The sequence below is a fragment of the Muscardinus avellanarius genome (genome assembly GCF_963383645.1).
Source record: "Muscardinus avellanarius genome assembly, chromosome: 5".
NCBI classification, from domain to species: domain Eukaryota; kingdom Metazoa; phylum Chordata; class Mammalia; order Rodentia; family Gliridae; genus Muscardinus; species Muscardinus avellanarius.
This window is the reverse complement of record NC_137790.1, coordinates 87,386,895-87,401,165: the sequence shown is the minus strand read 5'-3', so window position 1 is coordinate 87,401,165 and position 14,271 is coordinate 87,386,895. Positions and strand designations below refer to the sequence as shown.

Sequence of the window (14,271 nt, the reverse complement as noted above, 5' to 3'; positions counted from 1 at the left end):
ACGCTTCTTCGAGGAGCAGCTGGCCTTCTCGCATAAATGGAACATGTTTGAACATGCCAAATTACATGGTATTCCCCTCCTTGTGGGGAGGAGGTCACCAATATAAATCACAGCTTTCCAACACAGTGTTTATCTTCTAAAAATAAACTGAGCTGTGAAGAATTATACACTAAGATTATACAAAACATTAAAATGCACTTTTGACTAGATTATACTTTAGTTGTTTAGAGTATGACTCTAGCAAACTGCCATCACTATCAATAAACATACATTGAGGACAAGTAAGGATACAGAGCTAAATGTAGTGTAAAGAAAAGGGTCTAAATCATGATTTTTATCCTCAAAAAGCTTACTCTATTCAACTGAACACAACGTGAGAAAAACAAGGAAGATATATTACCACCTGTGTTTAGATTAACCCAGTGGGACCTTGTAGGTTAGGGGATGGATAAATTTCTGGTAGTTTATGAGATGGATAACATTCAAGGTTGAAATGGATTAATTACATCACTTGTTCAGCTTTTATTAAACATTAGTGGATGTTAGCAACTTAAAGAAAATCATAACCAAAGCAGAGTGTAGTTATATGCTTATGTTTTGATTTCTAAATGTAGGACCCTGTATTTTGCTGATATCTTTAGAAGTCCTTTAACTGTTCTACGGCCCTATTATCAGCAAACTGAGGTATTTTACTCTGCTTTGGTTACAGAACTGCTAACAGATTCAAGTAAGACTGCTATTTCCTCCTACCTTGCAAAATATCGTAATTTGTATTCGGGGATAAATTTTATAGTAGTATTACCTCCAATTTTAATAAAAAGTTAGAAACAGGACAAAAGTAATCTTTGCATTCCACTTTGGACATGCAAAGAAGTTATTAAATATGTGACTTTAAATAAGTTATTAAATAAGTTTGATATGACTGTAATCACTTTTACACAATCAAACCAGGGGTTTTACTATGTCTCATTTTTGTGTGCTATCCAGTACCTACAAGCAAAACCATCATTTTGTTCTTTTATGTACTCTGTCATAATTATTACATGAATACTCATTAACAGACAAGGACAGTATGAACAAAATTCAGAGTAATGAGCAATCTATACTTATAAAAAAAAAAGAAATGGTAGGCTAGAATAGGAATGAGGGTAAAAGAGCTTGATTATGATTTCTCAAAGTGTGAGAATAACATAACCAAACCCTGCCCCAGGCCCATCAACTCAATCTCTAGGGTTGAGTGGAGGCAGCTGCAGGTTTTATTGCCTCCTAAAGCCAACTGGCGGTCCAGGGCACTCACAGCTCGACACTGCTGTGCTCTGGCACTGAAGCCCACGCACCCCAATTTTTACTTTAGTGATTCAGGAGCCTCCAGAGTACTTCACCTTTCACCCCAGTTCTTTGAAGGTTCTCAGTATCACTCCAGTGTGTGGGATGACTTTTTGTTTTAGACTCATCATTGAGGTAGGATTTGGGGGATACAGAAAAAGAAAAGATATACTGAGTCTCAATGAACTATAGGAATGCAGAAAAAAAAAAAACACCTATGAACCTTTGAAATGCAAATCAAGCAACTCAAAAAAGTAAATCAGCCCAAGTCCTTGGCTTCTGCCCTTGACCCAGAGAGCAATGTGCTAGACAAACTGGCCTGGAATTGAGTAAGTCTGCCCTGACTCCCCCTTAGTCCAGTCTCTGGCTCTGGCCTTCTATAAATATTAACACCCAAGATCAAAGGGTTGCGGTCTCTCTGCAGATGGCCCACTTTCTCCCTTAAATTTGTATTCCTTTCTCTTACTCAAAATCTTTCTCAAGATGGCCACATTCTCCCTCAAGTGTACATCTCCTTTCCTAAATAAATTTGTGTCTCTGACTTGGTATGTGCTGAAATTTTTTTCCATCATGGTCACCAACAAGTGGGTCACCCCAGTTGTCTTGAGATCCTCCTTTTAGTAAGTTCTCTGATGACACCAAATGCAAAATATAAGAGGAAGACCAAGAGAGACAGGCAGACTTCTGGGAGGAAGAAATATTCTTTTTCTCTGAAAAAGAAACATCCGTTATCTTGTCCCTGTCTTTCTTTCTCTATTGACCTGAGGGAAGATAGTCAAATCTTAGGAACCCAAATCGTTCTCCAGAAGAAGGCTGAGTAACATAGAGGCACGCCTACTCCACAAGTGAGACTATCCAGGGTAGTGAGACTACTATCCTATCTAATGTTGTAGGAGGACAGAAAGCTCCTAGTGGGATTAAGGTATTTTCTCCCTAACTCAGTTAACCATTAATATAATCTGTTGCACCAGCCCCCTGGATAAGAAAACAAAGATTGAGAGGAAAACACTAGTAAAACAAATTTAACATGAATTTTCCTTTACACAGGTATAACAAAATTTCTTAAGTATTGAAAATATTGATATATGTACTACTTCATCCTTCTTCCCCAATTTAGAATCATTAACACTGAAGAACTATTGGGATAAAAATGGTATGTAGGCCAGAGTTTACAAACTGGCAGGCCTGCAGGGTGATTCTGCCCACAGATAGGTTTTGTTTAGTCTGCAATGTATTGTTTTTAATTTAAATTAGTTGCCAATTTAAAAAAAAACTGTACTTTTTACACAAAAATTCAAATTTCCCAATTCTCTCCAAAAACAAGGTTGTTAATATAAGGTGCTAAAAGATGGTGGCTATCTCTTCCGGATGAGCTCCCAGTCACAACAGAGGCCCACTCCTGAGCCAGCCTCCCACCATCAAGGCTGTTCTGGAAGTAGAAGTTGGCCTAACCACAGGAATAAACATCAACCAGCCATATTATGCAGATCTTTATGGTGGCTGTCAGAGAAAGGGGCCTGGGGAGAAGGATCAGAACCAGACAAAGGCATTTTACTTTTCTGTATTTGATCTAGAAATAAAGTGACCTCTAAGCAAAAATGGTAAGGCACCTGGTTTGGAACAACCCTGGGGAAGGCACTCTCCTACATTCTACCTTCTCTTTTCCCCTCACCCACCCAATGCAGAACAAGACAGAAAGGAAATACAATGGTCACACTCATGTAGTCCTTTGTGATATCATTGACAGCTGCCTTTTATCACCTTGGAGAGACTTAAAAAAAAAAGACAAAACAAAAAATCCCACAGGTCCCCAGAGCACCCTACAAAAAGGAAGACCAGCTGGGCATACTGATAGATGTCTGTCACTCAGTATTTGGGAGGCTAAGACAGGTTCAAGGGCAGTCTCAGCAAGTAGTGAGACTCTCATCAACCTAGTGACACCCTGTTTCAAAATAAAAATAAAGCCGGGCGTGGTGGCACATGCTTGTGATCCCCGCGCTTGGGAGGCTGAGACAGGAGGATTGCACAGGTTCGAAGCCAGCCTCAGATACTTAGTGAGGCTCTCCGAAACTTAGTGAGACCCTGTTTCCAAATAAAAATATAAAATAGGTCTGGGAGTATAGCCTGAAGGTAGAAACCCCCGAGTTTCACCCCTAGTACCACCAAAAAAAAAAATAAATAAATAAATAAATAAATAAAATAAAATAGGGACGGGGAGCCGGGCGTGGGGGCGCACGCTTGTAATCCCAGCATTCGGGAGGCTGAGACCTGGAGGATCGCGGTTCGCGGGCAGCCTCAGCTACTTAGTGAGGCCCTCTGCAACTCAGTGAGACCTGGTTTCAAAAATAAAGAATAAAAAATAGGGCAGGAGCTGTAGCTCGGAGGTCGAATGGCCCTGGGTTCCATCCCCAGAACCACACACACACACAAAAAAAAATAGGGATGGGGGTGTAGCTCAGAGATAATATGCCCCTGGGTGCGCACATGCGCAGGCACACACACACAATCAATCAATCAATCAATCAATAAAGGCCATAAGCATCCAAAATTCTAGAATACTACAGATAATTGACGTAGAAGGCTAGAATGTAAGGGGTCAAGTTAGGAGCATGCAGGGCAGGTTCCCTTTCATTAATTCCCTTTATTATTATGATAAATGAAGGACTCTGGACATAGCACCCATCATGCCTCACTTTCCTTATGAGGAATGTAAAACCACCTGGAGTATAACCAGGAGATTGCCATCTCAAAAGCAGATCGTTATAACCAAGGTCCTTGGCTAATCTGCTGCTGACACGTGTTAAGATCAGATGAGTAACAGTGCCTCTAGTAACTCAGCAATCTTCCCTAATATGTAAGTAAAACGGTAATAAAGTAATTATGGGCGGCATAAACCAAAGTTCAACTCTCACAGGCAGTAGCTGATGAGGAGCCAGGAAGGCAGCCCTTGGAGAGGGTCAACAGACTGAGTATCCTGCATCCTGTGCTGGTCAACCTTCCTCAAGCTCTGGAAGCTGGGTAGGGGCGGCCAGCAGTAATTATCTCTCTCTTACCTACCTCATAAGGATGTTGTAATGTCTACAAACCATTTGGAATACCTCAGGAACAACGTGGTATATAAACAGGTCATATTCATATCATTATCAGTCTTACCTCACAAGATGCCTCAGTGGAAGGAGAACTTTATTAGCACCTAGCAAATAGAACTGCTTCCCCTCTCCCAGCAAGGAGGGGAGAGGGATAATGCAGGCAAATGACTGAAGCCCAGAGCAGTACCCACCTCTGTTCTGATGGATACTGGTTTTCAGGCATCATCTTTGGCATCTGCAGGGGCTGAGGTGGTGGTCGGGGAACCACAAATGCTTGCTGTTGTGGTCCAGGTTCTGGAAGCGAGTGAGGGGTGGGAGCCGAGCCCACACCTTGTACTGGGCCAGCTCCAGGGGCATGTGCTGAGGTGGGCAGAGTTGCCTGAGGTGGGGGAAACAGGGAATTCTGATGGGTGGGTGACAGAGGAGTGGTAGGAGGGGTTAATGGCTTGAACCCAGAAGGAGGCTTCCTATCATAGGCACTGTAAACAGAAAAAGAGAAGGAACCATTAAACTGCAATGAAGCCATTAGCATGGTTACCAGGTCCTGCAGAACACTAGTCTGCAGCCCATTGTTGCCAGGAAATGACAGTATTAACATAGTTAAATTGCTAGCAGCCCTGAGGGAATATTTGTACCTCTGAAAAGTGACAAATACACTGCGTCACAGGGACTTGTTTAACACTTCTAGTGATTTTTCTCAAAGATAAATTTAGCCTCTGCTTCCGGTTTCCTTTTTTCCCTCTTTCTAAAACTATTCTCCGTGCGTGCATGTGTAGGGGTGGTTGGTGAGGGGAGAAATTTACACCTTTCTCTGGTCCCCTCTTCTAAATATTCCAGGGATCCCAGGAATTAGTCAGAATCTTTGTGGAAGGTAAATTTCTGATGTAGTATTACTTGAGTTAAACAACCCTCCCCCTTTCAGGCAGATCTATGTTTACCTTCCAGAGCAAGGAAAGATTTAAAATTAAAGCTTCATTCCTGGGACCTGGATATTCTTAAGTAAAGGGCAGAAGAATGGGGCTTTTTTGTTGACTCTGATTTGAAGATTACTTCCCTGGTGTTTAAAGTTCACATTAACATATGATAGACATGAATAAGTATATATTACCTGCCTCAAAGCCACAGATCAAATACCCCAGTACTCCAGGCTTTTCCCTTAGCAGGGCTTGTTATCCTAGGGACTCAGTTCCCTATGGAGCCACAACACTTTTTATTAGAGTTTTGCCTCTGTGTATAGCCACACAGCTCCAAGTGGTCTGGGCTATACCTAGAAGATATCATTGCCCTGAAAGAAGGGTATGTTCTACCCCTAGGGTCTGCTGGATAATATCTGTAACATTCAACTCAATGGCTATGCCAGAGCCCTCTGGGTGGCTTCACTTACCAATAGTTGTAGAGGCACTTTTCTCCATAGTTAGCACCAAGAGCCTGCTCATGGCTACAGGAGGACAGCTCAGAGGAGGGGCTGTGCAGCTCCCGTTTGATCTTGGTTGGAGGTGGGGCATGAAGCACCACTGAAATCAGGAGAGGGAAGGGGTAGGGACAGATGACAGCTGGTTAACAGGGAGCACAATGCTTCCTTCTGCAAACCCTGTAACCAGCTCATTGTTCTAGGAAGTCATGTCAAATCACGTGTCAAAAAAGCAAAACACTTAAACACATAACCCACCATCAAAAGCCAATTCAAAGTTCTTTAAAGTCAGAAATCACTTGACATTTTAAATTAGCCAAGTCTTTTCCCCTAAAATTTCTTTGATCACAGGTCTTATTTCCCAAAGCGCCCCCCCTTCAAAGGTTTTGAAACCCTTAAAAATCCAATAGGTGACAGGTTTTCAGGAAAAATGGGCATGCTGGTAGAACACCAAGAGTTGCAGACACAAAGAATTTTCTTTCCAGAAAGTACAAAATAGCCAAAAACGTATTGATGGTCATTAAACATTAGCTTATCAAAGGCTTCAAACTGCTATGACAAGTACCTATTTTATAATTTTTTTATTTTATAATTTTTACAAATTTACAAATTAAATATATGATTTTTAAAAGCCTTGCTTCAAGTTTCTGTAAATATCAGCTCTGAATAAGAAATACTCAATTTTAGGGACATTAAAACAAAATCTGAAGCCATGGAATAGAAACAAACAAACAAGCAAGCAAGCAAAACCAAAACAAAACAAAACAAAAAAACCCACCCAGACAACCCACCACTTAAGAAAGGCTAATTACATACTAAATCTTTGTGCTCAGGACATCTGCCCCAGGCCCCTACCAATGGGCAGGGTTCACAACCAGTCCTTTGGCATGGTGCCTGGGAATACAGTTTGAATATGGTTTGTCCCTTCTGAAATGAATGTTCTAATTTGATTCCCAATATAAAGGTGTGAGAGGTGGTGAATCCTTAAGGAGGTGTTTGGGTCATGGGTGTTCTGCCTCCAAGAAGAGATTCAATGATGTTCTTGTGGGAATTAGTTATCACTAAAATGGGTTAATGCCAGCTCAGCTTCTCAGACTTGGCTCTTTCACACATGTTCACTTGCCCTCTGTCTTTCTGCCTTGCTATGGAGCAGTGCAGATACTTTATCAGATGCTCCCCAGCCTTTAGAACCATACACCAAATAAACATCTATTTTGTGTGTGTGTGTGTGTGTGATACTGGAGATTGAACCCAGGCCTTGCACATGTTAGGCAAGAGCTCTACCAATGATCTACATCTTATCCCATTTTACTTTTAATTTTGAAAAGAGGTCTCAGTTAAATTGCCTAGGTTGCCCTCAAATTTGTGATCCTCAAGCTTCAGGCTCCTAAGTAGAGAGGATTATAGGCCTGTGCCACCATGTTCAGCCTCAACCTCTATTCTTTAATTACCCAGTCTGTGGGATTCTGTTATGAAAACAGAAAATGGGCTAAGCCAGTATCAATGACTTTTCTTGAACTCATAAAATAAGTAGACTGAGTTGTTGCTTTATGGTTGGACGTCAACTACATATTCCATATATTCCATATATGATTCTGTGAAGGCAAAGGATTAAGAATTTTTCAAATTAAATTGACTTACATACAATGACCCAAAGCTCCTGGAAGAACAAAAAGCCAAGTCTGTTCCCCCATCTTCTGTCTTCTCTGGGAACTATATTGTTTCAGAAAGAGCCTTTCACTAGAGCAGAATAGCCCCTAATAAAGATGTTGCACCGTGAGGGCTGTTTTCTTCCAGTTTTAAGTGAGGATGGCTACTGTTTGTCTGGCTATCCCAGAGGGCAGGGGAGGACAACAACCTATGCTTCTCTGCCAGCCACTTTCCAATATCTGAGATCTCATTAATTAGTTAACCACAATCAGTCCCTAGTAACCCATAATATTTTGTTTGATTCAATGTTTAATACTAAAATAGTTTCAGGAGCTTGGTTAATTCTTAGTTACTCTATTAGGGAGAATTAGCTAAGTGATCATCCCTTTTCTGTCTGATAAGACTGAATAATCTTCCAGTGAACTGGTATCTCCTGTGACCCCCAAGTTCTGGGCTCAGGGATGCACACACGAGATGGATGTTATTGCAGATGAAAAGGTTATAGAGCTAAGTCCCACCAGTGACTGCCTGGGAAGGACCAGTTTTCATAATTTCTTTCTTACATAATGCCAATTCCCTTTCCAGAACACATGAAATAAGTTGAGAACTAGCAGAGTATATTTAGAAGTCTAATATTAGAGTCTCTCTAGTTTTTCAACGGTGACATCATGGCAGCCGACACTCAATTGTTATCAAATGTTTTCAGATATTCAGACACAGAAAGCAGCCAGAGACTTCTTATTTGAATGTTGATAGTAAACAAGAAGAGAGACAGGCATTTGTCCCCTGAAGCTGAATGGACATTCTGGCAACTCTGAGCTCAGCTCCTAGGTAACTGCCGCTCTTCTTACTAGTCCTCTGCCAGAAAAAGTTTTGGCAAAATAATAAGGAAAAGTAATGATGTTCCAATTTAAACAAAAGTTACATATCCTCAAGAAGTCTACTTTTCTTTAATAATAATCATTTAGTCAGGCATGGTGGCACATGCTTGTAATCCCAATACTTGGGAGGCTAAGATAGGAGGATCCCAGGTGCATAGCCATCCTTGTCAACTTAGCAAGAGCTGTTTCAAAACTAAAAAAGGTCTGAGGGTAGAGTATTATAAAACTTACTGGTTCTGTTTACAAGATGAACACTACAGTACAGACTAAAGTTGTCCAGAAAGAAGAAAAATTATAAGATTTCAGGAATAGTATATGTACATTTTATTCTACTTATTGTTATTATTATGGTGGGGGAGGGGTACTGGGGACCGAACCCAGGGGCATTTTCACCTCTAGCCCTTTTATTTTTTGTTTTGAAACAGGGTATCACTAGGTTGCTGAGAGTCTCACTACATTGTTGAGGCTGTCCTCAAACCTGTGATACTTCTGTCTCAGACTCCTAAATAGTAGGATTATAGGCATGTATGACCATGCCCAGCCCAGCTCATCTATACATTTTTAAGAAAAACTGAACTACTAATTAATTCTGGTGTCTCCATGTTTTTCCAGATCTAGATAGAACTCAGTGTGTACTACACCATTTTGGCTCTAAGCCCATATACCTTATACTCAAACTGGTTTACATGTGAAATCTTATGTTCTTTTTACAGGGGGGAGAGAGTTCAAGAAATATTAGATGAGTGAATGAATGGATTATATTTCCAAGTGGTTCTTAATCTTGAAGAGGTAGGGACCACATCTGCTCTCTAAGTGGGGACACAATGTCAGACCTCAAGTTTTCCCCCAGGAATCAACCTTTTGAAGGAGAGAAGAGAATGGAACATGCAAGAGTAGGAAGGGAAAGTTCCGCAGATCTACATGACTAGGAGAGCCATTAGACCTGGGAGTGGTCAGGAAGACGGCCCAGCCACCCAAAGTTCTGCTGGATGGAGGCTGCGAAGGAGGCGGACTGAAATACATGTTAGTCAGAGATGGTGGCATTCTTAAAGCAAGAACTTAGAAGCCCAAGGAATACTCCTTGCTTTCAGGCTACTTCCTCATTTGTAAAATGAGGTATGTGATCCCACCTTGAGAAATAAAGAAAATGGCACAGCACCTTCAGATGGTGCTATGATGCTGTGTAATTATAGCCTGGGATTTCAAAAATAGAGTACCTTTGCATAGCCAACTTACTCAACGATGACGGGGACCAGGGTTATAAAGAATGGCAATGAACTGGAATGGAAAAAGGATCATGAACCCCTGAGGAAGTTGTAAAAGAAATGCTAAAACTGTTGTCTATTTGAGTGGATATTAACTTTTACAATTAGAAGCTCTGAGTTTAAGCTCAGAGTTGTACAAGGTGGGACTACAATGTGGGTCAATGGTCCCCGACAATAATTTCTGATAAATAAGGATCCTCTCTCCTCCCTCCTTTCTTCTTTTCTCTATCTCTTATTTCTCTCTCCTTCCCTCCGTCTCTGAATAAATTTACTGGGCCAAGTATTCTGGAGGTTCTAGGAACAGGATGGCAGCAAATCAGATAAGGCCCCTCCCTCACTGCATGCATAATTTAGTGAGGCAATTGATTCTTACTGTCTTCTCAAACCTATAGTTAGGAGATGGGCTGAGGCCTCAGGACATTTAACTCAAGTCCTTACATTCGTAGATAAGAACCAAAATTCACAGATAAGATGCAAAAGAGTTGAAGGAATTGCTCAAGGTCTTAGAAGTGCTGTTATTAGAGGGGAAGGAAGCCAGGGCTCCCCACTCCATTTCAGCAGACTTCTACCACACACACAGAAATGGGAGATCTTCCACTCAACTATTTTATATAGTAATAAAAGTAGAGGGCATATGCCTTTTTTCCCCCTCAACTAAAACAACAAAAATATATTACATCTGGTTGAAAGTGCTCTAGAACACAGGAAGAAAAGAATAAGGAAGTAAGACACCATAGCATTAACTTTTCACCAAGCTGCTCTTACATCACTTATTTCAATCAATCTTCCCAACCCAATGAGAAAACTACTTCCATTTTATTTATTTATTTATTTATTTATTTATTTATTTATTTATGCAGTACTGGGGGTAGAACCCAGGGGCATTCTACCTCCAAGCTATATGCCCAGCCCTATTTATTATTCTTTTTATTCTTTAGTTTGAAACAGGGTCTCACCGAGTTGCAAAAGACCTCACTAAGTAGCTAAGGCTGGCTGAGAACTGTGATCCTCCTGAATGCTGGGATTACAAACTGGGATTATTATACTCAGCTCACTGTCTCCGTTTTTAGACAGAAAAACTAGCTCAAAAAAACTTGCCATGGACACAGCCAGTTGTGTGGCCAGGATTTCTACCCAAGCAGTTCTTAGTCATTCTATCACACTGCCTACCAAGAGGGACTCAGAGAGAGAGAAAAAAAAGACTAAATCAAAAAGGGACTAAGAGTGGGGGGTGGTGGCGCATGCTTGTAATCCTAGCATTTGGGAGGCGAAGACAGGAGGATCGCAGGTTCAGGGACAACCTCAGCTACTTAGTGAGGCCATCTGCAACTCAGTGAGACCCTGTTTCGAAATAAAGAATAAAAAATCCGGTTGGGGGTGTGGCTCAGAGGTAGAACGCCCCCTGGGTTCAATCCCTAGTACTGAACAGGGAGGGGAGGAAGGGAAAGAGATGGAGAAGGAAGATAAGCCTGAAGAAGAAAATGGTAGAATTGTTTTTTGCCAACTTATAAGGCTACATCCTTACGTTTATTCTGCATTCTCCAGCTGGGGGATACCTCAGACACCCAAGTCCACTCAAGAAAGCATATCCTGCTCTCCAGAGCAACAAATGGCCCAAGATTCTCTTTCACCCCACAGGCATCTAACCTCCTGATTCTATCTAACAGCTTTCTCTTTTTGCAATCCTTGTCTAGTGTTTCCTCTAAAAAGGTCAGCTCATCCAAGCCTGCTCATTTATATACCTGCAAACACTTTGGAAGACTTGGTATCTTCTACAGACAGTCACTGACTAGGCAGATTCCACACTATTGGCTGGATATTATCTCTCACTTCAGAAACCCTGCCCTTCCCTAAAATTGCTTCTGGAAACCATTCTCTTAATATTACCTTTGAGGAAGAAACAGTTTGAGTGAGCTGTCAGGATCTCTATTTGACTATGAGAACCGTGTTAAGGATCCATGAACAAAAATATATACGAAAGCCTCTCCTTGTCCAGGATAGGAAAGCCATGGGCAGTCAGCTGATAAGATTTAACTGAGTTTTACTATGGGTATGCACTACTAATTATGGTAGACTGCTTTGCAGCCTATCAGAACACCATTTAAAATTATATATGGTGTTGACAAATCAATCAGCTTAATTTCATAGTTGCTTTTCATACTAGACTAGAAAACTCCTTGGAAGATTTTTCTGACACTGGGATTAAAAAACAAGTGGGGCCCTAGTCACTGAAATAAGGCAAGAAAAATAAATACAAGGCAAAAGGATTAAAAAGGAAGAACTAGCCGGGCGTGGTGGCGCACGCTTGTAATCCCTGCGCTTGGGAGGCTGAGACAGGAGGATCGCACAGGTTCGAAGCCAGCCTCAGCTACTTAGTGAGGCTCTCAGCAACTTAGTGAGACCCTGTTTCCAAATAAAATATAAAATAGGTCTGGGAGTGTAGCCTAGAGGTAGAAAGCCTCTGGGTTCCACCCCCAGTACCACCAAAAAAAAAAAAAAAAAAAAAAAAAAAAGGAAGAACTACAATTGTCCTTTTTCACAGATGATCTAGCTGGATACATATTAAATATCAAAGTATTCACAAAGTATAAGACTCAATAGTCTAATTTGGCAAAGTCATCTGATACAAGATTAATACAGAAAAAAAAAACTATTTTTTTTTTCTTGCAATACTGGGGATGGAACCCAGGGGCATTCTATCTCTGAGCTACACCCCCAGCCCTATTTTTTATTTTGAAACAGAGTCTGAGTTGCAAAGGGCCTCACCAAGTAGTAGTTGAGGCTGTCCACGAACCGTGATCCTCCTATCTCATCCTCCCAAATGCTGGGATTACAAGTGTGTGCCACCACACCCGACAGAAAAAGAACTATTTTTTATATCTATTAACTAAAAAATATAAAAATTAAAAATTATATTCTGAAGCCAGGCCTGGGTGGTACACACCTGTAATCCCAGTACTTGGGAAGCTGAGGCAGGAGGATCACAGGTTCAAGGCTAGCCTCAGCAAATTCTAATTCTGAGACTCTTATCAACCTTTGACCTTGTTTCAAAATTAAATTAAAGAGCTGGGGTTTAGCTCAGAGGTAGAATGTCCCAGTTCCATCTCCAGTACCATACACACACACACACACACACACACACACACACACGCACACTCACGTGTGCATAAAAAATTACATTTCCAAAAGAACATAAACATTAAATACCTAGGAACACATCTAACAAAGACATGTAAGATGTCTGTACTGAAAACTATAGAACACTAAGGAAAATGGAAGACTTTCAATAAATCATAGGATTTTTATGTTATAGGTTGGAAAGCTTGATATTGAAAAGAGATCAAATCTCTCCAAAGTTATCTAAGAGTTCAATGTAATCCCAAACAAAAGCACTATATGGGAATAAAAATGAAATTACTGCTACATTTAATGGACATGGATGAAAAGGTATACCTGAAAATGTATGAATCCATTTATATAAAGTTCAAGAAGAGATAAAACTAATCTATGGTGTTTAAAGTCAGGACAGAGGCTACTACTCAGGGTGCAGCACCTGTGAAAGAGGCATGTGGAGACTTTTATATATTCTGGTAAATTGTTTCCTGATCTGAATGCATATGGTGTACCTTATGGATTTCTTTTCCTTCTTTCTTTTGTGGTACTGGAGACTGAAGCCTGGGGCATTCTACCTCTGACCTACATATACTCTAGCCCTTTTTGTTTTATTTTATATTTTCAAATAGGGTCTCGCTAGGTTGCCAAGAGTCTTGCTATGTTGCTGAGGAAGGCTTCAACCCTGCAATCCTCCTGTTTCAGCCTCCTAAATGTGGGATTACAGGTGTGTGCCACCATGCCTGGCAGTACCTTATGATTTTCTATGTGTTACTTCAATTAAGTACTAATTAAAGAAATGGCCCTGTCGTATTCAAAAAGCACTACTGAGTTAATACTAAGATTCCTCAAATTTTAGAAAATCTTTCATCTGCTATGGTATAAAAACTCATCATCCAAAGAAATAACCCCATTGTTTCAAAATAGAAAAAATAGGTAAACTGGTCCATATAAGAGAAATAATTCCCTCCACTGACAAACTATGTTTCATACCCACAAGTACAGACCCATGAACTCTCTCTTCAAGGCAGCCACCTTGTGCTGGGGCTGGTGGCTAACTTCACCATTATGACCACAAGGACCAAAACAAGGGAGAGCACTTTTGTTGAATGTTAAGATGAACAATAGGTCCACTCAAATTTTATTTTTTTTTTTTGGAACACAAACCCCTTCTTGTCTAATAAGTATTTCAAAATCACTGAAGTTTCAAGCTGCCATAAAACTTGTCGTGAATACATAAAACACTTATGGAGCTGCGGAGTGTTTGGGCAATCGCTGGCTGGTTACACTGTGGTTCCTTCTCCACTTCACACCCGGGCTTTGCCTGCTCTCCACCAGTTGTCATGGTTTAGGTTTTTGTTTTAGGGTTTTCCTCCTCCCTTCTTCAGTTTCATTACCTTCATCTGGGCAGACTCATCTTTCCCAGATCAGCTGTGCTGGCCTGACCTTGGGAGAGGGCCTTATTTGGTCACACTCAATGGCTACGATCCTGTTACTTTACATGGAAAATTGTGTCTCATGACGGAAGTTGACCAGAA

General features: G+C 40.9%; 1 protein-coding gene across 1 annotated transcript in view; it reads right to left on the bottom strand.

The window, feature by feature from the left end:
* ETV5 (ETS variant transcription factor 5) overlaps positions 1–14,271 on the bottom strand; it is a gene marked incomplete at its 3' end in the record, with an annotated part of 65,118 nt that overhangs the window by 31,344 nt on the left and 19,503 nt on the right. The window contains exons 5-6 of the mRNA XM_080695914.1: positions 5,800–5,929; positions 4,607–4,894 (exon numbers count right to left, since the gene is read on the bottom strand). Coding sequence (XP_080552040.1) covers positions 4,607–4,894; positions 5,800–5,929 — 418 coding nt within the window. The remainder of the gene's footprint in view (positions 1–4,606; positions 4,895–5,799; positions 5,930–14,271) is intronic.